Consider the following 27,122-nt stretch of genomic DNA (forward strand, 5'->3'; position numbering starts at 1 on the left):
GATGGAGGGAGAAAAGGTATCATCTTATATAAATGTCAAAAAGTCAAACTTATATTTTTCTGTCCTCTCAGCTATTCCTCATTAACACTTTGTCTTTTCCAGTTTGATCAACTCTTAACCTAGCATGCTCGATGTAACTTGAGGTTGTGGAGATGCGCATAGTTGTGGCTCCATAAGTATAGTGTAGCACTTTCCGAGGACACAGTCTATAGCAATAAAGAAATTCACTCAGATGCACAGAGAAAACTGTGGGCAGGACGTTAGTCTGCAAGAGGACCTCAGTGATTACAGATTGCTATACAGTGACCCATGGGTTAATAGAGCAGACGTTTGTTTGTTGTTGCCATTTGTACTGCGTTTGAGCTCCGTTACTATGTTCTTTTTATCGACTATTTTTTATCTTAAAAATCAATTTTATACACCATCATTTCCGTTTGTATAATGTGTGAATATATCGTATTCTACAACAAAAACAATCAGATCACCTCGTTATCACTAGTTTTATTTTGATCTCCTGGGTCCACTATTAGCTTATAGCCCTTTAGCATCGGCAGCGTGGTTGCTGCTAAGCGCGCTTGCATTGCTAATACTCTATTCACACACATTACCATTGCTTTACTCACTGTTACTTGCTTTAATGGTGGATGTATGTCTACTTTTGATCGCAGGTGAGGACACGAGCTGGAGGCCATGGAGAAGCAGATTCGCGACCTAGAGGTGAGGCAGGCCCAGCTGAGAGAGTGGAGAGCCGCGCTGGAATCCTCCCGGGCTGATGCTCACTAGTCCGGGGTAAGTATACAGCGTGCTGCTAACAGTCCCACCAGGTCTACTCCTTGTGTTTCTCTGCACAGGCCCGGTGCACCCAGGACCCGATCTTCCCAGATGTCCTTCACTAGACATAGTCTAATATGAAGAGTACTACTTTTCATCATCGTGATTTATGAATATGCTCATTTAATTCATGTAATGCTGAGCTATATAAAGCAGAGTTTAACTCATGATGATGCTGTGTTTCAGGCCTGTTTCCTATTAACCTTTGGCAACCTGGACTGTTATTCATTACAGCATTTAGTTCTACTGCCAGCACCCACTCACTGACTGCAGCTGGAGGAATGAGAACAGAAACTGGTAGATTTTCTGAAGATGATCAAGGAAACATTTTTTTCTGATGCTAAAGGGCACTAATTATATTTTTAAAACAAGAGCTAAAATGCCAGTATACTTTTCATAGTTTAACAGCTGAAATTCTGCCCCATCTGCTTCATCGTGTACGGATGTTTTAGTATGATGGACTGTCTGCTTTGAAATCACACCTTTCCTCTGCCTTCATCTTTCTGTCAGCTTTCCTGGTCATCATTTCTGTGTGTGATCCTATTCTGAACTGTATATGAAGCTGGTCAGCAAAACTACACTGTGCAATGCAGTAATGTGAGGAACGTGTCTGTGCTTATTCTTGTACAGCGAACACAGTTTGCATTCTCTTTTCTCACTCTTTCCATTCTCTTTCCTCTCTTTATAATGGAATGCCCCATGCTTGGGTTCACTGTCTAGCAGGGGGACAGCAAGAACAATGCTGCCCTGTTCTTGCTCCTCTAATAACAAACACAGGAAGCTGCTGTCACTGCACAAGTGCAGAAAAAGGACACAGATATACAGAGTTTCTTACACTTATAAAATAATAATAATAAAAAAATTATACCTGCATTTTATTTTTGTACAATGTGCTTTTGACTATCATAATAGTAATTGGTGTTATTAAGATAGCAGGTGCATGATAATGTACAGGTGCTTCTCAATAAATTAGAATGTCGAAGAAAAGTTCATTTATTTCAGTAATTCAACTCAAATTGTTCAACTCATGTATTAAATAAATTCAATGCACACAGACTTAAGTAGTTTAAGTCTTTGGTTCTTTTAATAGTGATGATTTTGGCTCAGGTTTAACAAAAACCCACCAATTCACTATCTCAACAACAAATTAGAATACTTCAGAATACTTTTGGTGCTTTTGGCAGTGTGGGCAGGTGCCAAATCCTGCTGAAAAAATGAAATCAGCATCTTCAAAAAGCTGGTCAGCAGAAGGAAGCATGAAGTGCTCCAAAATGTATTGTTTAAAGGGTGCAGTGACTTTGGTTTCCAAAAAACACAATAGACTGACTCCAGCAGATGACATTGCACCCAATCATCACAGACTGTGGAAACTTAACACTGGACTTCAAGCAACTTGGGCTATGAGCTTCTGCACCCTTCCTCCAGACTCTAGGACCTTGGTTTCCAAATGAAGTACAAAACTTGCTATCATCTGAAAAGAGTACTTTGGACCACTGGGCAACAGTCCAGTTCTTCTTCTCCTTAGCCCAAGTAAGATGCCTCAAGAGTGGCTTAACAAGAGGAATGCGACAACTGTAGCCAAATTCCTTGACATGTCTGTATGCCTTGACCCCAGCCTCAGTCCATTCCTTGTGAAGTTCACTCAAATTCTGAATCGATTTCGCTTGACAATCCTCATAAGGCTGCGATTCTCTCGGTTGGTTGTGCATCTTTTTTTTCTCCACACTTTTTCCTTTCACTCAACTTTCTGTTAACATGCTTGGATACAGCACTCTTTGAACAGCCAGCTTCTTTGGCAATGAATGTTTGTGGCTTACCCTCCTTGTGAAGGGTGTCAATGATTGTCTTCTGACAACTGCCAGATCAGCAGTCTTCCCCATGATTGTGTAGTGAACCAAACTGAGAGACCATTTTGAAGGCTCAGGAAACCTTTGCAGGTGTTTTGAATTGATTAGTTGATTGGCACGTCACCATATTCTAATTTGTTAAGAGCGTCGGTTTCCTTCAGAAATACAGTGATATAAAAATACCCACACTGGGTTTATTCAAGGAAGCCAAAGCATTTTGGAAAATCTATTTGTGGCAGTCAGTTTTGATATTGCCACAAATAAATCAATGTATGGAAACACAACGAAACTTACCTGCTTGAACTAATTTGATCTGGGTGTCTGTCTTTAAAGTGTTTTGTTAGTTTGGTGTGTTTCCTCCTTTTGATGTCGCCATCTGTCAGTGCTTTTATGAAGAGAGTACATCTGCACACCTTTCTGATGAAAAACCGGGTTTACCAGGTACTCGGTACCACTGGTACTTAAAAAAACCTGGTACCGTAACGTTTTCAGTTGTTTAGTACTGACTTGGTACTGAAGTACCGGGTCTTTTGAAAACACTGCGTCATATAATGTACAATGTATAATGTAATGTAATGTGAAAAGCTGTAGGCTATGTTTGTAAGAAACACTTCAATCATTAAAATGGTGAAACCATATTCTATCCATAATATTGTTCACTCCATTGAAAAAGTCATCTTGTCTGAATCAGAAGAGAAATACAATATATCGGTGGATTTGTATGTGTGGCGGACAACTGAGGAAATGATTAAATAATCTTATCTACGTTATATCTCACAGGTTGACTTTACAGTAAATCTCATAAAGCTACACAGCCCCTAAATGGACATGGTCAAGAAAAACATAAAAGATGACAGGAAAAATTATTTTGCATTTGCTGGCAAAACATTTGTGTTCCAGGAAACTAAATTTGCTCACAATCCTGCCACCTCATATTATATTTCCATATATTTCCATAACCAGTTCTGTGTTCACAAAAGCCAAAAAAGTTCCATATTTTCCCCCCATTTGCCTTCAGGGGCTTTATTTCTTACAATTAATTATTCTAATTCTTCCATTATCTACTGATGAAAGAGACTTGTTTTGAGTTTGCATTTGAACTTAAAAAAAATCAAAATATGGAATTCATTCAACTTTAAAACATTTTTCTTCTATATATACATAAACTGACAAATCAGACAGAAAATGACTCAGAGAGAATGAGATGTTTTTGTATGTCTGTGAGGATGTGTGAGAGCCAGTCTTGCCTTCCATGGAAGAGCCTATTGCACATGTGAAAACAGCTTGAGGCTGAATGAAGAATGAACAGTACTTGTCTGTGGGCCAAAGAGGATATGAAGGATAAGACAGATCTCCTCTGGGCTGAAAAAGCGTATCCTCAGTGCTCATGCTCTCATGCGGAGGAATCTGAGCCAGTCGCATCTTATGCATTCTAATTAGATGTCCAGTTGAAAATGGATCTTGAATGAGTTATACACCACCCTATGGTCTCCTGCAGTGAAACTTATGACGTACAACAGAGAGTGTATCATTTAAATTACACTACTGGGGAAGATGTTCAGATGGACTTAAGAATAAATTACATTTTAGTTGTATTTAAATATGCCCCTCAAGCTAAAATTGCTCAGAATGTCATCTGAAAATCCAGCAGAACCATGAGCACCATATATTTTGTTAATTGCAGTGGCCACTTTCTTAGACAGTAAAGCACTGTTTTCAAAATGACTGTACAATTATGTCAAATTGTGGTTATTCTGCGTGCAGATCAGATAACCAATTGCACTGGCCAACTCAGTGTTGCTTAGAGGTAATGTGTGATTACAGGCTCAGCTAGGAGTTAGACACAGAGTTGGTTTGTTGTACTTTTTTTAATGATAAACATTGTGAGTTGTACTGGTTATTGTGTGGCTTCAAAAGAATTCCAGATGTATGTATTTTCGTTTTATGGCACCTTTTTAGCTTTAAGGGGATCATTATCATCTTGTCAGTACTGATGGTGGACTGGAAAGTCATCAGATTAGGATATTAGGCCATTTCACACTTGTACATAAGCAGCATTTCAATTGAGCTTACGCTTATTAATGGCTATAAATGATAAAATGGCAATACATTTTAAATTAAGCATTAAGTGTGATGTGTATGTGTGTGTGTGTGTGTGTGTGTGTGTGTGTGTGTGTGTGTGTGTGTGTGTGTGTGTGTGTGTGTGTGTAGTGAATAAAGGAGATGAATTATGTTCTCTAAGTACAAGACAAGTAGGATTACTAGAATCTCTAAACTTCTGTCAGAATTGTCCTTGCTGTCAGATTATAAAGACTCTTCATGAGGAGAAGACTCTATAAATAGAAGCATAGGAAGACTTTAAAAGAGACCAATAATAATAATTGACTTGTGTATTTTACAGCAAGCACAGGATTATGTGGAAGACTTTCGCATCCTGAAATGCTGTTTTGATTATTGTGCATGTTTTTCATTATTTTATTGCTAATAAAATGTCAGGACAAAGAACGTCAAGAACTAAGAAGTCACATTGTTAACAAAGCTGGAAGGACACCAGGGTTTCTGTGGACTTGATGTGGTGAAGAGGATCACAGACCCTTAGCTCTTTATGCTTGGCCCCAATATCTTTAACAATATTTGTTTTTTTTGTTTTTTCGCTTATACGGCTGCAAGAATACAGGCATTGTATTTTGCAAACAGAGCAGTCACAGTTATTTAACCTCTCCTCCAGGAAAATCATCACCAGGAATTATGCACATTTGAACCTCAGAGCCATTATCCCTGAACATCAGACAGAAGCCCTGCTGCCTTTCATGTGTCTTGACATTCAGGCCACGGCACATTTGAGACCAACATATGTGATCTTTTAAATCATGCAACGTTTCTTTTTTTCCCTGCTTGCCCAATTTGAAGTGTCCAGCTGCTCTTCTGATCTCAATGGGGCCACTGTTCACGTGATGTGAGCACATCATCTTTGTTTATCACAACTGTCTTTTTTGTCAGTATGCTTAACCAACTTATTGAAAAGCATCAATATACAGTATTATATACAGTATACTCTAATAATAGGATATCAATGAATGTGCTTTGGAGCTAGTCTATGAACTTGTATATGATGCAAAATCCAGCATTTTTGTCCGATATTATTGGGGAACTTACACACTAATGAAATACAGGCTTGGCAAACCATTTAAGAGTCTTAGGACTTCTCCCTTTCAAGTAGATTACAGCAGCGATTTCATGATTTGTAATAGCTGCCCAAAGACATTATTAAGATTGCCAGTGAGTTGAATGTTTTAAAGGACTTTAAATGAGGCCAAATGCTTTCAGTGTAATGCAATTCAAACTAAATGTGTCATGCCACTATATTGCCTTTGAATGCTCAATCAAGGTCCTTGGGGGAATCCATAGCTTGATGGTAATATTTAAAAATACAAGCTCGACATAGATGCTTAAAGAAACTCATCTTGAGTCTGAGATACTTACTGTAAGTACATCACATGCGGTGCTGCTGAAGAGTACAGAGGAGCCCGGTTCAAAGCTGTGGGCGTCATTCACACCTGAACCCATCAGACATCACAGCTCATAAGATCTATCTCATTACCTTGCCATTCAAAACAACATCCCTGATCAGACGCTTTTTTTTAGGTGCACCTGGGCTTTGAGCTTTGGTTCCATCATACAATATGTCTGACAGACTGGTAATTGTTTACATTTACTAAAACATTTACTCGCTGTCTTGCATTTGAATCAAATCTCGAAATAAATAAACTCAAATTAAAGTATTAGACATGACTCCATTTGAATGTGACATTAGAATATGAAGATTTAAAATAATACAATTATACATATAAAATTATAAAATAATAAAATCATTACAGATGCACCAGTTTAAATGAATACTGTAAAAGGGATTTTTTTTTTTTATGTGGGTTAATTAGCTTACAAGAAAAATCTAAATAATTTATTTTATGCTAGTTGCTGAACATGATTTTTTCAACAGAAGGCATGCACACTGTTAATAGATCTAATGGACATGGTGTTTACTATTCAATCTGAGATTGACTGCCAGGAGAAGCAGTGAAGTGACAGGGTGATGATTCTGTAGCAGTTTAGTAGCCCTGTGTTTGTCTCTGGGGCTCCAGTATGATCCCGCTGGAATCCTGAATGCAGGAGAAAGCAGCACGAGGGATTTTCTTCACATTGATGTAGTTGTACTCTAAATGGACAGTTGACAGGGGAGATTCCTCAGTCCCCTTAAACTTACAGATTGATTTGACCGGGACAGAGCTGAAAACACGAAGCCATAGGTATTATTTACTATAACACTTTTCATTGTAGGGATGTACATATTTCCATAATAATTCATTTTGTAATGTTTTCCATTAAAATACTTAAACATCATTTTAAACTTGGAAAAATCTAAAGCAAATGTGTGCAATAAATTAAAATATGCCATTTGGGTACATGTCTTTGAACATACATCTATTTTCCAAAATTGTGTTTCTAGACCTTACTAATTCAAGAGCTGTTTAGAGAGCAGAGATATGCATCCCTGTAATTACTGGCAGACCAAGCAAGCACACAAATATTTTAATTAGTGCAATTAATGTAGTTCAGTCTTGCACATTGGTTCTCACACTACATCAGCTGTGATACTGGTTGCACTATAGCCTTTGAAATGCAAACTAATACAAAAGAAAGAGTGAACTTGGTGAGCAATAAACGAGAGAGAATTTTTAAAAGAAGATCAAAGAAAAAATTGCAGAGCTGAGTCTGAGCAGGAGAAGAAAAAAAATCAAAAGAGAATGAGGATTTCAAGAAATAACATGACAGAGTAGGAGTTGAGATGTGATTGCTGGCATAAGTTTGAGGGGTTTTCACAAATGGAGGTTGCATCATTTGGGCATGCAGAAGCTTAACACTATGGTTCTGTTCCAAAACCTAGTGACGTACTAGACTGCATTTTAAGGCATTCAAACTGTGCTCAATATGCAAATACGGTATTATTAAAAACATTATGCTGCCTTCTCAAATTCAAGTTCATTGTAAGTTTTTTGAAAGAATTAGGGATTCCAGTATGCACTGCAATGAGCACAGTAAAAATGTACTTATAACAACATTGTTATTCAGTATTGAAAAGTATACACTTTCTTGAGATCAGTAGAGATTCTATGGCAGTTTAGATGGTGCCTTAGAAGGTAGCAGTCTGTAGGGCATAGGCAATGAGGCTTTAACCCCTTAAGAAGCAAAGATCACAGGCAACCCCAGATTAATGTTGTACAACATTCACAGCATGTTAAACCATCACACTCTTACTTGATTTGGACAAACTGTGTATCATTTGATAGGTTTAAGACTCCAGCTTTGATATCTGACCACTGCGTTAAGGAACAGATCTTTAGCATACATACCTTATACGGTTATGGTCTAGATGCAGTAGCTTGAGGTTCTTGAAATGGCACATATTGTGTGGCACCCTCTCAAGTCTGTTGTTGTCCAAGTGTAACTCCACCAAAGTTTGATAAACACCCCGAAATGACTTCCCCAGCACACCGTGCTCTTCTAACAGGTTGTGGGAAAGGCGTAGGGACTGTAAGCCTGGGCGGAGGTGACTCAATGAGTATGGAGGAATGTAGTGAATGTGATTGTGCTGTAGGGAGAGTTTGCGCAAGGCTCTGGGCAGATCTGAGGGTACCACTGCCATCTGGTTATGGGACAGGTCAAGAGTTTCCAGCTTCCTGAGAAAACAGACAGACAGAAGTTTGGTGTTACATCATGGAGTGTATTAGCGGTGGCCGACATAACCAAAGTCTTATATCACAATATAGTAATTTTATTTTAACGATAACAGTATATACTACAACGTAACTATTTTTGCTGGAGATATGAATACCAAAATGTTCTGTGAAATTTCACAATTCTTGATACCATTTTTGATACAAAAGCAAAAACTAAAACTAAAAAGTATTTTGCGAATTAATGCACTTTAAACAACTTTACAATTCAGAATGCTGTTTAGCAACACTAGCGGCATTTAGGTTGTAAATAAATTCGTGTTTTGAACAAATCTTTAAGTGAAGGAATTATTCTCATTCACTTCGATACACTAATATTTCTCATTAACTGAAGTCAGTGAGCTTTATTTTTAGTTGTCTAGTTGTCAATAAATGTGCTTTTCAACAAATCATTCAATGATTCAAGGGCTCACTCATAACACATAAATGATGCTAACTTTACATATTTTTGCCACCTACTGCTGTAAACATGTAATCTGAAGACATGGTCACTGAACTAATTATTGATAATTTCAGTGGACAAATCTGAACAAATCTTTTTGCTGAATGGATTTTTAAAAAGTCAAGACTTTGGGATGAATCCTCACCCCTAGTAAGTAGCATGAATGTTATAGGCTTACTTGGGTCAAGCAGCTTCATCAGAAAGACTATGTCTTCTAAAACAGTGGTTCTTAATTCCAGTCTTTGCAACCCCCTCCCCCCCCCACTTCAGATTTTGTATGCATCTCTTATCACTTGAGACATTTGTTCTATTCGTAAGTTCCCTGTGAAGTGGACACAGGATATTCCACCATGATTCCAGTTTGAAGCAAACGTATATGTTCCATTCAAAGGGCACCGAAGTGTGCGAGACGTGAATTTAAATTGTATTTATGTAAAGAGGTGTATTTATTTATTTATTTATTTATTTTTTTTTTTTTTTTTTTTTCAAGCATACAGTGAAAAAGTGTACAGTATGTACAACATAAAACAATAATTGAAAAAACACTGATGATCCAACAAATAAAATTCACCGCTGCTTGAAAAAGGAGTGGGCTGAAGTTTAACACTTGTTAATTCCCACCCCTCTTTCAAACTCTTAATACATTAGTTTTTTTTTTTTTTTTTTTTTTTTTACAAAACACAAACACATAAATCTTCATACATTTATACAAAATTATATTATGTCACAAGTCACACTTCTATAGTAAGTTTCATCAATGTGATAAGACGCTGCAGACAATGGCATAGTGCAAATCCATGAATGAATGTTGAAGTAAACTTCAATGGATTTCCTGTGCTCAGGGAGTAGGGAGCGATGAACACTCTATAGGGACACTGTCAATCGGAACACAGTTCATGCATGGAGCTATTTTCTAACGAGCTTGTTATTTGAATCAGGTTTGTTAAATAATAGTGACATGCTAAATATGCAGGGGGGGGGAGGGGGTCGTGAGGACTGGAATTAAGAACCACTGTTCTATAATACAAGTGTTCTAACCATTCTATGCCAGAATGGACCAATGGAATTCATGCTCGTCTAAGCATGTCTGTACAATACAACTTGTATATGTGTAAACAATGTTAGAGTACTTTTTGATGGTAAGTGTACATCGGTTGCATCATATGTAGTGGGACTCTCTCAAGTGCTGGGGGAGCTTGTGAAGTTTTTTGCAGTGTTTGCATGGAGAACGGGCCCCATGGCAGGTCATTAAACCAGCAAAAGACAGCTAGAGCCAAAACAGCCTGTGTGTCGGCTTCAGTTAAGTGTATTTGTGTGTGTGAACTTTGTGAAAGCACAAGGGGGGTTTGGGGGTGGACGATTTCAAGAGAGTGAGGGAATACCCTAAAATACATGGTAGTGTAAGAGAGGCTTTTGTGTTTTCTGAGAGGGTTCTGGAGGAGGCAGCTACAGTGACCTCCATGTGGATTTCATTCACCCAACAAGCTCTGGTACTGACCTTGAGATGAGATGTTAGATGTTGCAGACTGAATGTCAATCAGAATATCTGGTAGTGAATGTAGCTGACAGAGTTACAGAGAGAAGCCCTGAGCTATTATGTTTAGTTCTAGTTTTGAGTAAAATAAAGCAATTTGACAGATTTATTTTAGATTTATAAAGCATTTTTGTGTTTGTCTAAAACACTGTGTCAGACATTTGGAAAGTCTTGCTTTAGGGCACAAAGAGGGTCAAGACTGCCACTGGTGACCCTTGAAAAACAAATAATGTAAGTGCATGACGTTTCTGCTCTTTGGAAATAAGTGTTAATGGAAATAGGGGAATTTTTCCCCCTCTTTAGGAGATTTTCATTAACAATAGGGTTGTTAAATAAATCCATGAATGTTTTATTATGCATGTGCGCAATGGACCACTGCCACAATAGAGCCAACACATTAATTAACAGCCAAAAAGACACACACACACACACACACACACACAGACAGACACACACACACACACACACATATATATCCATATCCAACATACTCTTATATACACAATATACACTCACCAAAAGGATTATTAGGAACACCATACTTATACTGTGTTTGACCCCCTTTCGCCTTCAGAACTGCCTTAATTCTACGTGGCATTGATTCAACAAGGTGCTGAAAGCATTCTTTAGAAATGTTGGCCCATTTTGATATGATAGCATCTTGCAGTTGATGGAGATTTGTGGGATGCACATCCAGGGCACGAAGCTCCCGTTCCACCACATCCCAAAGATGCTCTATTGGGTTGAGATCTGGTGACTTTGGGGGCCATTTTAGTACAGTGAACTCATTGTAATGTTCAAGAAACCAATTTGAAATGATTCTAGCTTTGTGACATTGTGCATTATCCTGCTGGAAGTAGCCATCAGAGGATGGGTACATGGTGGTCATAAAGGGATGGTCATGGTCAGAAACAATGCTCAGGTAGGCCGTGGCATTTAAACGATGCCCAATTGGCACTAAGGGGCCTAAAGTGTGCCAAGAAAACATCCCCCACACCATTACACCACCACCACCAGCCTGCACAGTGGTAACAAAGCATGATGGATCCATGTTCTCATTCTATTTATGCCAAATTCTGACTACCCGGTGGGGTCTTCTGCTGTTGTAGCCCATCCGCCTCAAGGTTGTGTGTGTTGTGGCTTCACAAATGCTTTGCTGCATACCTCGGTTGTAACAAGTGGTTATTTCAGTCAAAGTTGCTCTTCTATCAGCTTGAATCAGTCGGCCCATTCTCCTCTGACCTCTAGCATTAACAAGGCATTTTTGCCCACAGGAAAGCATACTGGATGTTTTCCCTTTTCACACCATTCTTTGTTAACCCTAGAAATGGTTGTGCGTGAAAATCCCAGTAACTGAGCAGATTGTGAAATACTCAGACCGGCCCGTCTGGCCTCAACAACCACGCTTAAATTAATGCCACGCTTAAAATTGCTTAAATCACCTTTCTTTCCCATTCTGACATTCAGTTTGGAGTTCAGGAGATTGTCTTGACCAGGACCACACCCCTAAATGCATTGAAGCAACTGCCATGTGATTGGTTGATTAGATCATTGCATTAATGAGAAATTGAACAGGTGTTTCTAATAATCCTTTAGGTAAGTGTATATGTATACTTTATTATTTTCAAGTATTTTTATATTTACTATTATTTTTATTATATATTTATTTTATATTAAGATTTTATATATTGTAAACTCATTTTTATTTATATTATATTAGCAGTCTGTGAAAATCCACAATTAAGCTGACCAGTAGAAAAAAAAGTATTTCACTGCCTGAGCTATATCTAAAAGCAAATACCATTGTAAAAAAACTTTTAAACGCGCAATAAAAGATACCATCTGTGTGACAAAACAGCCATAAAATACAGTTTTCTGGGGTCACGTGATGCTTTGAGAGCGGCAAGACGTGTTCGACCGAGCTCCTCGCCGTGTAGCTGAATTTTTGTTTTAAATAGTCGTCCCAAAAAAACTCAGGCCCAGTTCAAGTTGCCTCTAGTGAGACCACGATATCGGGAGATGCAGTGAACTGTATTGTCGAAAAAGTGTCGATGGTTCTTGAAAACAAGCTGCAGGCGATACGTGATCCAATCTCTGAAATATCGGGCAAATTGGACAACATGATCAAGAGAGTCGTGGAGGCCGAGCAGAGAATTTCCGACCTCGAGGATTACCAAGCTAATAGCTCAACGCGCTTTGCATCTATGGAGTCATCCCTGCAAAAAACACTCGAACGTGTAGAGGACCTTGAAAACAGAAGCCGGCGGCAGAATATTAGAATTGTTGGTCTCAAGGAAGGCACTGAGGGGAGAGATCCGATAGCTTTCTTTGAATCATGGATCCCGACTACACTAAAAATGAGTGCCAAAGATGGACGGATCAAATTGGAAAGAGCGCATCGCACCGGACCATTGAGAAACGAGGACGAACATCCGAAAGCGAGACCTGTGATCGTGCGACTACACAATTACAAAGACAAAAGAATGATTCTAGAAGCAGCGAGACGTTTGGGCGACCTAAATATTGAGGGGAAGAAAGTGTCGTTTTTTCAAGATTTCTCGGCGGGTGTGCAGAAGAAGAGAGCGGAGACGGCAGAGGCTCGGAGGCGACTGCGGGAAGCAGGATTCAAATATGCCTTCATCTACCCTGCCACTATAAGATTGTTCAACGCAGCTGGTAAAGACACATACCTTTCTACGACCGCGGAGGTGAACACCTTCTTGGAGTCGACTCCGCAAATATAATATCCACCTCAGGTACATGACGTACAAAACGTGAAAAGTACATTCCATTTTATCTGCATAGGACGACCGTGATAAACATTAGCTTGTTTGGTTTGGAGCAAAGTTGACACGAATAACTTTAACCTATGATACGCAGAGAAAACATCTTAGTGTCACAAAATATTAAGACTCCCACGCTGTTACCTCTCTGCCTTGTGTTTTCCTGGCTAACGTTACCCTTAACAGGATCAGCCAACGAATATGAGAGGTTCCAAAATGCTATATTTTTTGTTTTCTCACAGTGTTACGTCCCCCGTTCGAGTTTGGGACTAAAACACACTGAACACCTGCACAATTCTGTTTTAATGCAGGAGTGTTTTTTTTTTTTTTTTTTTTTTTTTCATGTTTCATGTTCCAAGCAGCTGTGGTTTACCCTCTTACTCAATCATTGCTATGCTTTTTATTTCCTCTTGGCAGTGTAAATGAGTAGTACTTATAATTCAGGCATAAGGATACGTACTTGGAATGTAAAGGGTGTCAATAATGTTGTCAAACGGAAAAAGATACTAAATATTTTGAAAAGAGACAAAATCAATATTGCTCTACTACAAGAAACTCATTTAAATGATCTAGAACATCAAAAATTTGGCAGAGACTGGGTTGGACAACTTTATTATTCATCTTTCTCCTCCAAAAAACGTGGTGTAATAATACTGATTCACAAAAATTTACCATTTCAACTACAAACAAGTTATTCTGATAAAGAAGGTAGAATGGTCATAATAAAGGGCCTATTGTATGGAGAGGAGGTTGTGATAGTAAATATATATGCCCCAAATATACATGATGAAGAGTACTTTGCTCAGGTTTATAATAAAATAGCTAATCTAGACTGTAACAATGTAATCCTTGGGGGTGATTTTAATTGTTATCTTAACCCAGATATGGATAAATCGCCAGCAGTTGACACAGCCCCTAAAATCGCTAATATTGTTAAAACCTCATGTCAGGAGCTTGGACTGATTGATATATGGAGATTTTTAAACCCTACTGTTAAGGCTTATACATTTTATTCCTACCCACATAAAACTGCTTCACGCATCGATTACATTTTCTTTTCAAATCAGATTATAAGACTGGCTGAGAAATCAGACATCGGCCCGATGACTATATCAGACCATGCACCTGTAACCGTAACTATGTTGCCACCTCGACCCAATTATCAATCCTGGCTATGGAAACTCAATCCCTTCCATCTCCTTGATGAGAAGTTAGTTGATTATTTAAAAGAACAGACAGAGGTATATTTTCAATGTAATGATACAGATGGAGCGGATCCTAGAACAATATGGGAAGCTTATAAGGCTTTTCTTAGAGGAATGATAATTGCCTACACCAGTAGAAAGAAAAGGGACGCATTATCTGAACAAATGAAACTGGAAAAGAGAATTATCACAATAGAAAAACAGTTTCACTCCTCTAGATCAGCGCAACTTCTTGTTGAACTTAAATCTCTGAGAGCTCAACTAAGCCAGCTGCTCACTAGGAAGGCAGAAAGGGATATACTATTTGCGAGACAAAGATTTTTTGAAATGGGCAATAAACCTAACCGCCTACTCGCTAGGATAGTTAAAAAGATGTCCATAAAAGGATATATCCCAGCGATTAAAGATCCCTCGGGATGTAGAATAACAGAAAACAAAAAAATAAATGGGATGTTTAGACACTATTACTAAAAACTATATAGTTCAGATATAGATACACAAACTGCATCGGAAAATACTTTTTTCAAAGATCTTTGCATTCCTAAAATAAACAATAAACAACAAGAACTCTTAGAAGCCCCCATTTCCCTTTTAGAAATTAAAAGTGCAATAAACTCTTTACAGTCTGGGAAATCTCCAGGACCTGATGGGTACCCAGTGGAATTTTTTAAGGTTATGAATGATAAATTAAGTCCCTATCTCCTGAAGGCTATCAATACCTCGTTTCATGCATCTAAACTTCCTAATTATATGAATGTAGCTAATATTACTGTAATACACAAAAAGGGAAAGGATCCAGAGGAATGCAGCTCTTACAGGCCAATAAGTTTGTTAAATGTAGATTTAAAAGTTCTGGCTAAAATCTTGGCTAAACGTCTTGAGCATGTAGTTCTGGACATTATAGACCCAGACCAAACAGGGTTTATGAAAGGCCGCCACTCCTATTGTAACACTAGAAGATTGTTTAATATAATGTGCCACCTTGACCAAAACTCCATACCTGGAATCTTATTAGCGATGGACGCCGAAAAGGCATTCGATAGGGTGGAGTGGAGGTATATGTTCGATGTTATGGCCAGATTTGGAATTGGTGAAAACTTTATAAAATGGGTCAGATTACTTTATACGTCACCAAAAGCTGGCGTATTAACTAATGGCATCCTCTCTGACTCATTCGTACTTCATAGGGGAACACGTCAGGGTTGTCCCTTGTCCCCTCTGTTATTTGCCATGGCGATAGAACCCTTGGCAATTTATATTAGAAATAATCAAAACATTCACGGTGTTAGTATTGGTAAAAGAAAACAAAAGATACTGCTCTATGCAGATGATATTTTGTTAACTATAACCAACCCCCAAACATCATTACCTGAGTTAACTGACTGTATTAAGCAATTTGGAGTCATTTCTGGATATAAAGTTAATTTTCACAAATCAGAGATTATGCCATTAGGACCACAAAATATATCTGAGCCCAATTTTGTCAAGCCATTTAAATGGTCTCCCAAAGGTATTACATACTTAGGTATCCGTATTACACATAAACTTTCACAACTGTATGACGCTAATATAAAAACATCAATACTCCGTATTAAGGAAGACTTCGCAAGATGGTCAAAACTACCAGTCTCCTTCTCAGGAAGGATAAACCTTATAAAAATGGTAATCTTTCCAAAGATCCTATACCCGTTATCCATGACTTTTCTAAATTTGACTAATGTTGATATAAAAGATATTAACAAAGCCATGTCTAAATTTATATGGGCCGGTAAGCGATCTAGAGTTAAACTACAAATGTTACAACTACCCACTGACAGAGGTGGATGGTCACTTCCAAATTTTAAATATTATGGATGGGCAATACAGGCTAGAATTCTCCTAGATTGGATACACAAACCTGAAGATGCTCTGTGGGTAGATGCAGAACAACAGTTTTGTAATCCAGTCTCTCTGATTAATTTATTAGACCAGAAAACCCAAATTCCTGACACGGTAAAAGAAAACCCTTTCATTATCAGAGTTGTCAAAACATGGTCACAGATCAGAAAGTCTCTTAAGTATAATCAGAGCTTGCCTATCCTTTCCACACTGACTGGTAACACAAATTTTCACTATACTGATATGGGCTCTCAATTTGGTAACTGGATTCATTTGGGAATATACAGAATATATGATCTATTCCATAAGGGTGTTTTTATGTCATTTGATGAGTTACATTTAAAGCATAATATCCCCAAAAAGGACTTCTTTAAATACTTGCAGATAAGACATTTTGTCCGGACCAGGCATACTAGTCTTACCCTGAATAGCTCTGATTTCTTTTTAGATCGATTTTTTCTTAAGGAAACTGAAATTAAACACTTCATATCCAAATTTTACTCTATGATAAGCCATCACAAAGCAGACAACCTGATTTTGTTGCAGAGGGCGTGGAGTAACAACCTGAAATTTGACATTGATGGAAATGTCTGGGAAGATATTGTCAAACTACCATTGAATGTCTCTGTCTGCAACAGATTTAAAGAGATGCAATTTAATATAGTACATAGAGCTTATATATCTCAAAATAAATATAGCAAAATAAAGAAAACTGTATCCCCCCAATGTCCAAAGTGCAACAACAATATTGGAACATTCTTTCATTGTCTTTGGGAATGTCCATTGGCTGTTAATTTTTGGAATGGTATTTGTGATAAACTATCTATAATATGTAAAAAGAAGGTTACAGCCTCCCCACTCATGTGCTTGCTGGGTGTATTGCCCCCCTCCCTTCTGGAACATTCGGATGTCTTTAGAACTTTATTGATGTTGGGGCGGAAAACAATTATGAATAAATGGGTTGGATCTGACCCACCCCTCATTAAGGACTGGATAATCCTGATTAAAGAAACTATACTGGTGGAAAAGATTGGATGTATGTTAAAAGGTAAATCTAAATCATTTCAGAAGTTATGGAAAATTCATTTGAACTGTCTTGGCATTGAATATAAATCTATCATGTATCCTTAAATGCTCATATGAGGATATTGCAAATCTATTTTTTGTCCACGCTGCTGTTGGTTTTTTTTTTTTTTTTTTTTTTCTTTTGAAACTGGCTAATGTTAATGATCTATGCTTGTTGTTTATTTTGAAAAACCCAAAAAAAAAAAAATAAAATAAAAATAAATAAAAAATAAATACAGTTTTCTAATAAATAAATAAAAAAATAAAACGTTTAATTCCAAACACAATAAAGCAGTTTCAGGGTTATTGGCTTCTGATGTCTGAGTCAGATTTATATACTGACATTGTTCCCACACAGACTCCCCCCACCGATAAGCCAATAACGGTGGGCATTTTTAGGTAGCACTCCCATATTGAGAATCAGAGAGCACGGCTGCCACCTCATGTCCACAGGCACACCAATGCCAGCGTTGCACAACCACCCTTACGTAATCTGGCTCACAGGACAGGAAGACCACTGTCACGACAAAGCACATTTCGTTGGATCTCATGTTATACCATGCATGCGGGAGACCCAGGCACAGCTAAACTCCCCATCATTTAGAGCACTATGATTTGAACTAGCAAGAGCTAGCAATGGCATAACCATCTCCAGCTGTGGCTCTGTAATTCGTGCTCTTTTCCTGACATTATTCACAGAACAGGGTTTTATTTTTTACACTTTAAAAGAGTGAACGGCATTTACGTGTATGCATGTGTGTCTCTTCATATCTGAACAACCGCTGGCTCTTGGTTATATCCTAAGACAGAGACACTTTATATAACTCATTATGAAATGAGAATGTGAACTTCTTGGTGAAACTTCACTAACTTGCATTTTTGTCTGCTTGTGTGAGAAAACAAGCCGTGCATGTCCTTTGTTTCACCCCCCCTGCCTCATTCCTGTAAGCTCAGTCCAGCCAGCGCATCAACACTGTCCTAATCCATCCAAATCCTCAGTCTAGGGTCATCGGCCTGCAGTGGAGCCCTTTCCTAGCACACCCTGTTCTTCACCCCGAGAACCAAAACAACCCTCCAGATGACAGGGGACCTGTCGTGTCAATGCACACACACAAAAAATTGTGCACCTAAATAAACACACAGGCATATGAACACAGAGAGCACCGCGTTCCTTCAACCCCAAGTTGCACAGTTTCCCATGACATTTGACTGCGTATTGCAGACGTGACGTCACTGGTCAGAGATGAGTCACTTTTAAAGAAACTTTTGAAGAATCTTATTAGCAGTTCTACTAGAGCTTTTCCTCTAAGAGGAAACAAGATATTTCTTGTTAAACCTGAAAGATTTCTGTCACTCCATTGAAAGTCCATGCAAGTTAAACTTTCAAGGTGCAAAAAGGTCATAAAGGCATCAAAAGAATGCTAGAGTAAGTTTAAATGCAGAAACAAATATAGAGAAAAGGAAAAAAGTTAATACGAGGTGCCTTTGTTATGCTGAGGATCTGTAATAGTTAGCCGTTAGTATTTCCAATCATTTAATAGCAGTTCTGGCACAAGACCCCCCAGAGGCATTGCCATCTTTGGGCCACAGATGTTTTTTTTTTTTGAGCCAATCGTCTCAGCTGGAAATGTAATGTGACTGATCACAAACAAGATTCAAGAAAATATTGCCATTGCTACATCTTTATGTATGTATGTAGAATATGCGGCTGGGCTGCTTTGAAAAATGGAGTGTTGAGGTGTTGATGGAGCAGTGATTTAGACTTACACCAGGACATTATTTGGGCTGACAGGCACTCATAAAGGCTGAAGAAATTAAAGCCGACAGTAAATGTCTTGTCTTAACTCAGGGAGGTTCAGAGATTTGTGCCAAGATAATAGCATGGTGCTGCAGTGTTTGGGTAAATCACAGGATCACACACATGAATGCATGCACACACACATACATCTACAGTAACAATTAACAGTAGCAATTTGGTGACAAAGTGACACTATTTTTAAAATAAAGAGCCTCTAAAGTTAAGCTGATTGTTGATCAAAGCTCACTTGTGCTCATTGCAGCTAATTACAGGTTACCTTAAAAAGGCAGCTGGAAAGTAAACAGTGCAACAGCCATGGAAGCAGTTCCAGTGATAATGTCCACTTTCCTGGTAATGCAAATGTTGAAGAGAGTGAATAGAAAGAGAGAGAATTGGGAGTTCCTTCAAACCGCTTTGAATGGTACTGTTTCAAAAAGATTTGCAACTTGCAAGAAAAGAAAATGAGTAAAAGATTTTAGAGATTAATAATGTATTAGTCTGATTTGCTGACGGTATGAGAGTCAGTGTGAGAGAGGGTGGAAAAGACTAAAAGCTTATGGAGCAGAGAAAGTTGTAATGGAAGGTCTCATTTTAATTTACTTTGGTCTGTTTCTCACATAAAACTTTTGTATAACATCAGAAGACTTAAATAAAAATCATGTAGGCTACTTTTATGTTAATGTTGCGGTGCTTTTGTCCTTTTAGAAACTTGAAAGCTCCATTTCACATTCATTGTAATTGCATGGTGAATCACTGCCAGCGATTTAAAATATCTTATTTAAAAAGGTTTGAAACAACAGGAGTGTGAGTAAATGACTGGATGTTCATTTTTGGATAAACTTTAGGTGACTCTTTTAGGTATAAAGTACTGATTACTGTTGTTTTCTGATTACTGCATCTGTTTTTTTTTTTTTTTTTTTTTTTTAGCTTTTAGTTGAAGTATGGATGTTTTATGTGTTAACCACATATCTGCAGTTTGGCAACTCTAAAAATTAAATCCACAAATGTCTCTCTGTAGGAATGCTTGAGCACCACGACCACTCCTGTATGATTCATACCCCACACATTCACCATCACACAGCCAAACAATAACCAGTGCGCTCCATTTGGATGATCAGCCAAACATCTGCATTCACCGCAATACAAGTGCAAACTCTTATCCATGAGTGAACTAATTACAAAATAGTCCCCAAAATCCTCCATATATGACCCTAGACGAAGTCTTTAATACTCATGAAATTAAGCTTGGATTTCCAAACAGCTGGGAATGGTATCAGGGCTCTTGCGACAATGAAAAAATATTTAGGAGCACCAGTGCGATTGTATTTTTTTATGTGCTCAGGGGGTGTCAAAGGTTTCTACTTAGGTGTTTATGCAATTTCTGTTGATTCATTGAACTCAATGTTAATCAGAATTCACTCACTGCTCAAAACACTGGCATTTTGTTCAGTGGTGAGTTCTGCAAGTTCACAAATCCTCTCATTTTAACAAAGTATAGACGGTCTAAACAAGAGATTTATTGTTCAGTGTAGGGAGCTTCGTTGATTATAATGGAACTTTGTGAGATCGCGATGGACTGAGGTAAGTGCCTGCTTTTAATGATTATTATTATTATTCTCTGACTATAACACTATCACCTGATTTTGCTCTATTTCATCAATGAAAATAGTTTCAAACAAAGTCACAGCTGAGCCAATCAGGGTATCTTCCGTCCATTCTAAATCCGTTTTCAATTAAAAAACAGAAAACGAAAAGACTCAAGAGGATTCAAGTGAGAGAACATGAATTCAATAACGAGAAATTGAAAAATGGCTCGTTTATTCGTTATTCCATTAAGTTTAACAAACGGAAAACGAGTCTTTGGCTCGATTTCTCATTTTGTCGTTTGGGGTTTAAAAAATGGTTTATGGCTTCAATATTTCATTCGCACTTGTGGGCGGCGCTGAAACGCTCCTTTCATCTGATTGGTCGAATCGCTCCGCCCTTAACTCGGTCTTTCATTCTTTCAGAATAAGAGTCTTATAAGAGTAATGTCTGAAACCACCGCTCATTGTTAATTAACATAATATTTGAATCAGATGTTGCTGCGCACATAATTCGTGCTGCTGTGACTTGCAAGTCACCCCTTTAAATTATTTGTAGGTTATAGTATTGTATGAATTTTGTCACACTGATAAATACAGTGCAAATAGTTCTGTCTCCTTGGATAAAAGTGAAGTGGAAATAAAAATCAATAATAGACTGAACAGTTCCATGATAATATGTCTGTAACATTTACAAAGATTTTATGACGTTTTTCTCTTAGTCTTCTTTGTTTGCCTTGAGAAAGCCAACATATATTTGAACATTATTATGATTTATTATGAGAGTAATTGACACCGACTAAAATTTGAATGTTTCACCAAATTCAGCTCAGATCTTCAGACTCGTCTGACTCGTTGCTGTAACTGGTCAGACTTTTTCCTTCTCAAAAAATCCTAGTGACTTTCATTATCTGAGCAATGAAGGTCTTACACTTAATGTCCACTAGAGGGGGAGACAGGATTTCTATTTATGTAAGTTTAAATGACAGATAAATACATTAATTTCATGTGTACTACCATGAATATGCCATATCTGTGTAACACAGGCTATTCAAGGATAGATGGGGAGGGGGGTATACCTTAGCGAAATGATAGCTGTATAATATAAAACAACATTAACTACTGCAGCTGGTGCCAAATAAAAATGATTACGTTTTGGAAGACTGCAAGTCAAATGTACTTGCACAAATGACCTGCTGTTACATAATACCCCTTATGCGTTGTTGGGGTGGTTTTCGTCCACTAGGGGGTAAAGTTGAGTCTTATTTTGGCCACAACTTTCTCTGTGTTTCAGCTAATGGAATGATTTTTGGTGACAAATCTTATTTTGACACATATTTTGGGAAAATGCTTGAAATTTTTCAAAAACTCAACAGTACACTGTGGGCAAATTCACTACCCTTTCGTTATGTTCGGGATGAAAACACCCACTAAATTAAACTGCTGTAAAAATGTATCAGATAATGATTTTTTTTTTTTGCATAAATCTATTAATCAACCTCAGTCCTGATCAAAACTACCAAATGTTTAAAAACAAATCCAAGATTTTAATGTTTTAATTACCAAGGTCATAAATGATGTCACTGATTTGGGAAGAAAAAACATACAAAATTACATATTTTTCAATATAAAAAGTGATTGTGGACTGGATATTTTTTTACCTTTTATGACAGTTTTGGGCATGTCAAAGATTAGTAACAAGATTGGCTTTGATGTATTGTTAGTTTTTGTGCAGCATTAGATTTTAATTTTTTCTCCCTCATTTATTGTTGGTGGCTGTTTTTGCCCCATTGATTTCCATTATAACGACATGATTTGATTGCAAAGCCATGACACCATAAAATCATGCACTCTTGATTGTTGGTGGTTTTCCCGGTTGGGAAGAGGTAACATTTGTTATGTTTTAAAGTTGATCACAAGGTGGGACCATTAACCCTTTAGATAGGCCTGTGCAAAAAAGGCTTAGTTTTTAGCTTGTATATGGAGTTATATGGAGTTTAACAGCAAGTGTGAGAGTGTGAGAGTGTGTGTGTGTGTGTGTGTGTGTGTGTGTGTGTGTGTGTGTGTGTGAGAGAGAGAGACAGAGAGAGAGAGAAAGAGTGTGAGAGAGACCTTTGTGCACTTACCTTGATGTATCTGAAAAAATCCAAATATTCATCTCATGAAGAACTACATGGAGTAAACAATAAAAAAAGAAGTGTGTTTATGCACCTGCTGCACAAGAACAATGCACAAGGAATACATAATAATTTTTATTTGGCACCAGCCCCAGTTAATGTTGACAGTTAGCAGGAGTGTGGTGGGGTGCGAGGTCTGTTTTGACCAATGGATGGAGACCTCAAGGCAGTGGCCTAAATGCTGATCTGAAGATTTTGTCTTTATAGATTACAGTTTACATTGTACTTACTGAAGTACACCTCTGCATGCAGACACCCAACTGTACAAATTCATTTATAGATTTAAAACCCAGTCCTGAACCTGGAGAACCATCTTCTGCAGAGTTCAGTTTCAACACACTTGCTTGGACATTGCTACTTGTAGAAAATCCTGCTGTGATCCGATTGGCTGACTGAGTCTTGATAAAGAGCACCTGTGGCCCCTTACTAATTATGTTTCAGTCTCCTTTTGTTTGAACCAAAAGCTGTTGTTCAGACATGGCTTGTGTGGAATTGTTGCGGTGTTGACTATGTATAAGTTTCCTTCTTGATTTGTTCTAGTTTAAATGATTGTGTTTGATATGAGATATTGAATTCTAGTTATGTTTAGTAGCTCTTTAATGTTATATTCATTTGATTGTTAAAGCTGATTTCAGATGTATGATTTAAGGTTTGCTATTGTGTTTGTATTTATTAATGGTTTTGTTTATGGGTTTTAGAAACCAACAATTACCATCACTGCCCTCTGTGAAATGTCTACTCCTGTATGTCACCACAAATAAACTGAGAAAAGTACTTGATGACTGAATGAGTTTTTATGGACCCACCATTCCAGTAGCAACAGCCAAATCAGCCTAAATTTCTACACTACTGATCCTGAAGACCTTGCTTAGTTTAGGTGTGTTTATTTGGGGTAGCTAAACTTTGCAGGACACTGGCTATCCAGGAGCAGGACTGAGAGTCGTGACATTAGCACTTTACATTCAGTGCACGTGATTTATCAACACCGAGTACATCTTAAAATGTACAGCTCATGAAAAATAAAAGTTCCAGATGGACAAACATTAAATGCATAAACCAGTGTGAATAAAAAATAAATCTTAAAATAAATTTGGAGGTAGGTTGAAAAGCCAGAATGGGAAGTTTTAAGTACAGCTTGAAGTCTGAAGTTTATTCTTGTACACAGATATGGCATATTCATGGTAGTACACATGAAATTAATGTATTTATCTGTCATTTAAACTTCCATAAATAGAAATCCTGTTTCCCCCTCTAGTGGACATTAAGTGTAAGACCTTCATTGCTCAGATAATGAAAGTCACTAGGATTTCTTGAGAAGGAAAAAGTCTGACCAGCTACAGCAACGAGTCTGAAGATCTGAGCTGAATTTGGTGAAACATTCAAATTTTAGTCGGTGTCAATTACTCTCATAATAAATTATAATAATGTTCAAATATATGTTGGCTTTCTCAAGGCCAACAAAGCAGACTGAAAAAAAAACATCATTCAATTTAGTATGTAATAAAACTAATATTACTAAATTTAATAAATTTAACTATATTAATATTCCCAATTAATTATTAATGTCACACACACCTACCTAGTGCCTTTTGACTTAAAAGATAGAGAGAGTGGTAAATGTTACGGACATATTATCATGGAACTGTTCAGTCTATTATTGATTTTTATTTCCACTTCACTTTTATCCAAGGAGACAGAATTATTTGCACTGTATTTACAGTGGGAGAATATTCATACAATACTATAAACTACAAATAATTTAAAGGGGTGACTTGCAAGTCACAGCAGCACGAATAATGTGCGCAGCAACATCTGGTTCAAATATTATGTTAATTAACCGTGAGCGGTGATTTCAGACATTACTCTTATAAGACTCTTATTCTGAAAGAATGAAAGACCGAGTTGAGGGCGGAGCGATTCGACCAATCAGATGAAAGGAGCGTTTCAGCGCCGCCCACAAGTGCGAATGAAATATTGAAGCCATAAACCGTTTTTTAAACCCCAAACGACAAAATGAGAAATATTAATCCCGCGGATTCTTTGCTAGTGGTGCTTGCAAGATAAAATAATAATAATAATTAATTAATTAATTAATTAATTAATTAAATTAATAATAAATAAACAATAATAAACAAAACGAAAAAACGAAAATCAAACCTTTTCTCATTTATCTTTATTTATTTTTAAATAGAAAATCAAATGACAGCAGAGCATATTAATCCCGCGGATTCTATACTAGTGGTGCTTGCAAGCTTTATATATATATATATATATATATATATATATATATATATATATATATATATATATATATATATATATATATATATATATAATTTTTTTTTGACCAAACTGAAATTAATTTATTCAATGACATTTGAATTTTACTGTAGGCCTATATGATCTGCAATGACATGAAATATGCGGATTTTTAGCCTACTAATTTTATTCTATACCTATTTAAGAAAAACCTCACAAGTAGCCTATGTTTTCATTTGCTATTACAAACAACAGCAACTGAAGCTTTATCTTGTAGTGTAGTCTGCTGCACTTCTCTGATCGGCGGATCCCGATCGACACCTTCCATCCCGAAAACAGGGGAAAGAGCTTCAGCTCCGTCAGTTTGGATCGTAAAACACCCTAAATAACACGAAAAACTTACAAAACTCAACACGATGTGCTTTCTGCCATCTCGGTCTACATTAACTTCTTTCTGAAACGTCAGAAATGAACCAGGCTCATGCATCAGACGAACCATGTCTAGCTGGACATGTCTAGTTTTAAATTAATCCATTTAAATAGAAAAATAATAATAATAATTTTATATTTAGGCCTATGTAATTCAAATGAAACCAAGGAGAGGTGCAGTGTTTCCCGTCTGAACTCATTATCTGTAATGATGTCACACCATCACTATATTCATAGGCCTACTGTCATCTACAGAATTCGTGAATTCAGTTCATAATTCTAAGTATACAGCCTATAGCCTATAATTAAAACATTTAAAGTAGACTAATTATGGGGAAAACTTAACTTATTTTAATATAAATTTTATTATAAATGTGGGGTTGGGTTTTTCCCATTTTATTTTTTTTATGAATGGCCTAGAATAAAATAAATAAAAATTAAAATAATTAAAATAATAAAGTTGTCAAGTCTGCTTTGTCAATAACATGCAGCAGCTGGAAAATTATAATATTATTTTTTATTTTATTATTAATTTAATTAATTAATTAATTATTATTATTATTATTATTATTTTATCTTGCAAGCACCACTAGCAAAGAATCCGCGGGATTAATATGCTCTGCTGTCTGCCGCTTCTCTCCTGGTGAAAATGAACTGGGGTGCGTTCTCCGAAACTACCTTAACGCTACGTCGTTCTTAAGTTGTACCTTAAGAAGTACCTTATCGTTAATACGTGGTTTCCGAAACCTTCTTAGTTAAGTATACCTTCTGTAAGTCATGCGTTCGTAAGGTTGGTCTGGAGCGCTCTTAGCTATACCTTATCGCTGCTTACGGTTCATACCGCTAGTGGCCAGCACTACGCAAAAAGATTTTTTACATCGCAGTTTAATTACACATAGAAAATTTTATATGAACTTTTAATATAAAATCTGATTTAGAATTAAAATTACATTTTTACTTTACTTTAAAATTATACACATAAAATACTTAAGTTGTTATAGCCTACACCCAGTGTATGGAAGTGTTTTCATTAATAAAGTTTCCATACACTAATGGTTGTTAGCTTTTTTAATTACTATCCTAAGGCACATCAGCTGGCGAACCATTTGACAGAAAAGGCTTAGGAGTCTATATAAAGAAAGATGAGTTTACACAAACTTTATAGCTATGGCAGCGAGACAGCGAGTACTTGTTTTAAATCAAAGACGGCGGCGTCCGCGGAGCCAGTTAGTGTATGTCAACTACTTTATAAGAGAACATTTTAGTCCACTGACTACCATGTCAGAAGAGACCATTGTAAAAAAAATTTGCCTGCCACGGGAGCAAATTCTGCAGCTCTTGCATCTTGTTGGCCCAGATTTGTCAAGACAAACTCGACGGAGCTACCCCCTCAGCCCCGAAATTCAGCTGCTGGCGGCTCTTCGTTTTTATGCTGTGGGGAGTTTTCTGGAGGTTGTTGGGGATGGATATGGGCTGAGTAAGACCTCAGTGTGGCT

General features: G+C 37.3%; 1 protein-coding gene across 1 annotated transcript in view; it reads right to left on the reverse strand.

The window, feature by feature from the left end:
- Positions 1 to 6,458: 6,458 nt before the first annotated feature.
- Positions 6,459 to 27,122, reverse strand: part of LOC132129780 (extracellular matrix protein 2-like) — a 29,111-nt gene continuing 8,447 nt past the window's right edge. Inside the window, exons 8-9 of the mRNA XM_059541536.1 lie at positions 8,090 to 8,416; positions 6,459 to 6,965 (exon numbers count right to left, since the gene is read on the reverse strand). Of these exons, the coding sequence (XP_059397519.1) occupies positions 6,788 to 6,965; positions 8,090 to 8,416 (505 nt within the window). The 3' untranslated portion in view covers positions 6,459 to 6,787. The remainder of the gene's footprint in view (positions 6,966 to 8,089; positions 8,417 to 27,122) is intronic.

Source organism: Carassius carassius, chromosome 46 (genome assembly GCF_963082965.1).
Source record: "Carassius carassius chromosome 46, fCarCar2.1, whole genome shotgun sequence".
Taxonomy (NCBI): Eukaryota; Metazoa; Chordata; class Actinopteri; order Cypriniformes; family Cyprinidae; genus Carassius; species Carassius carassius.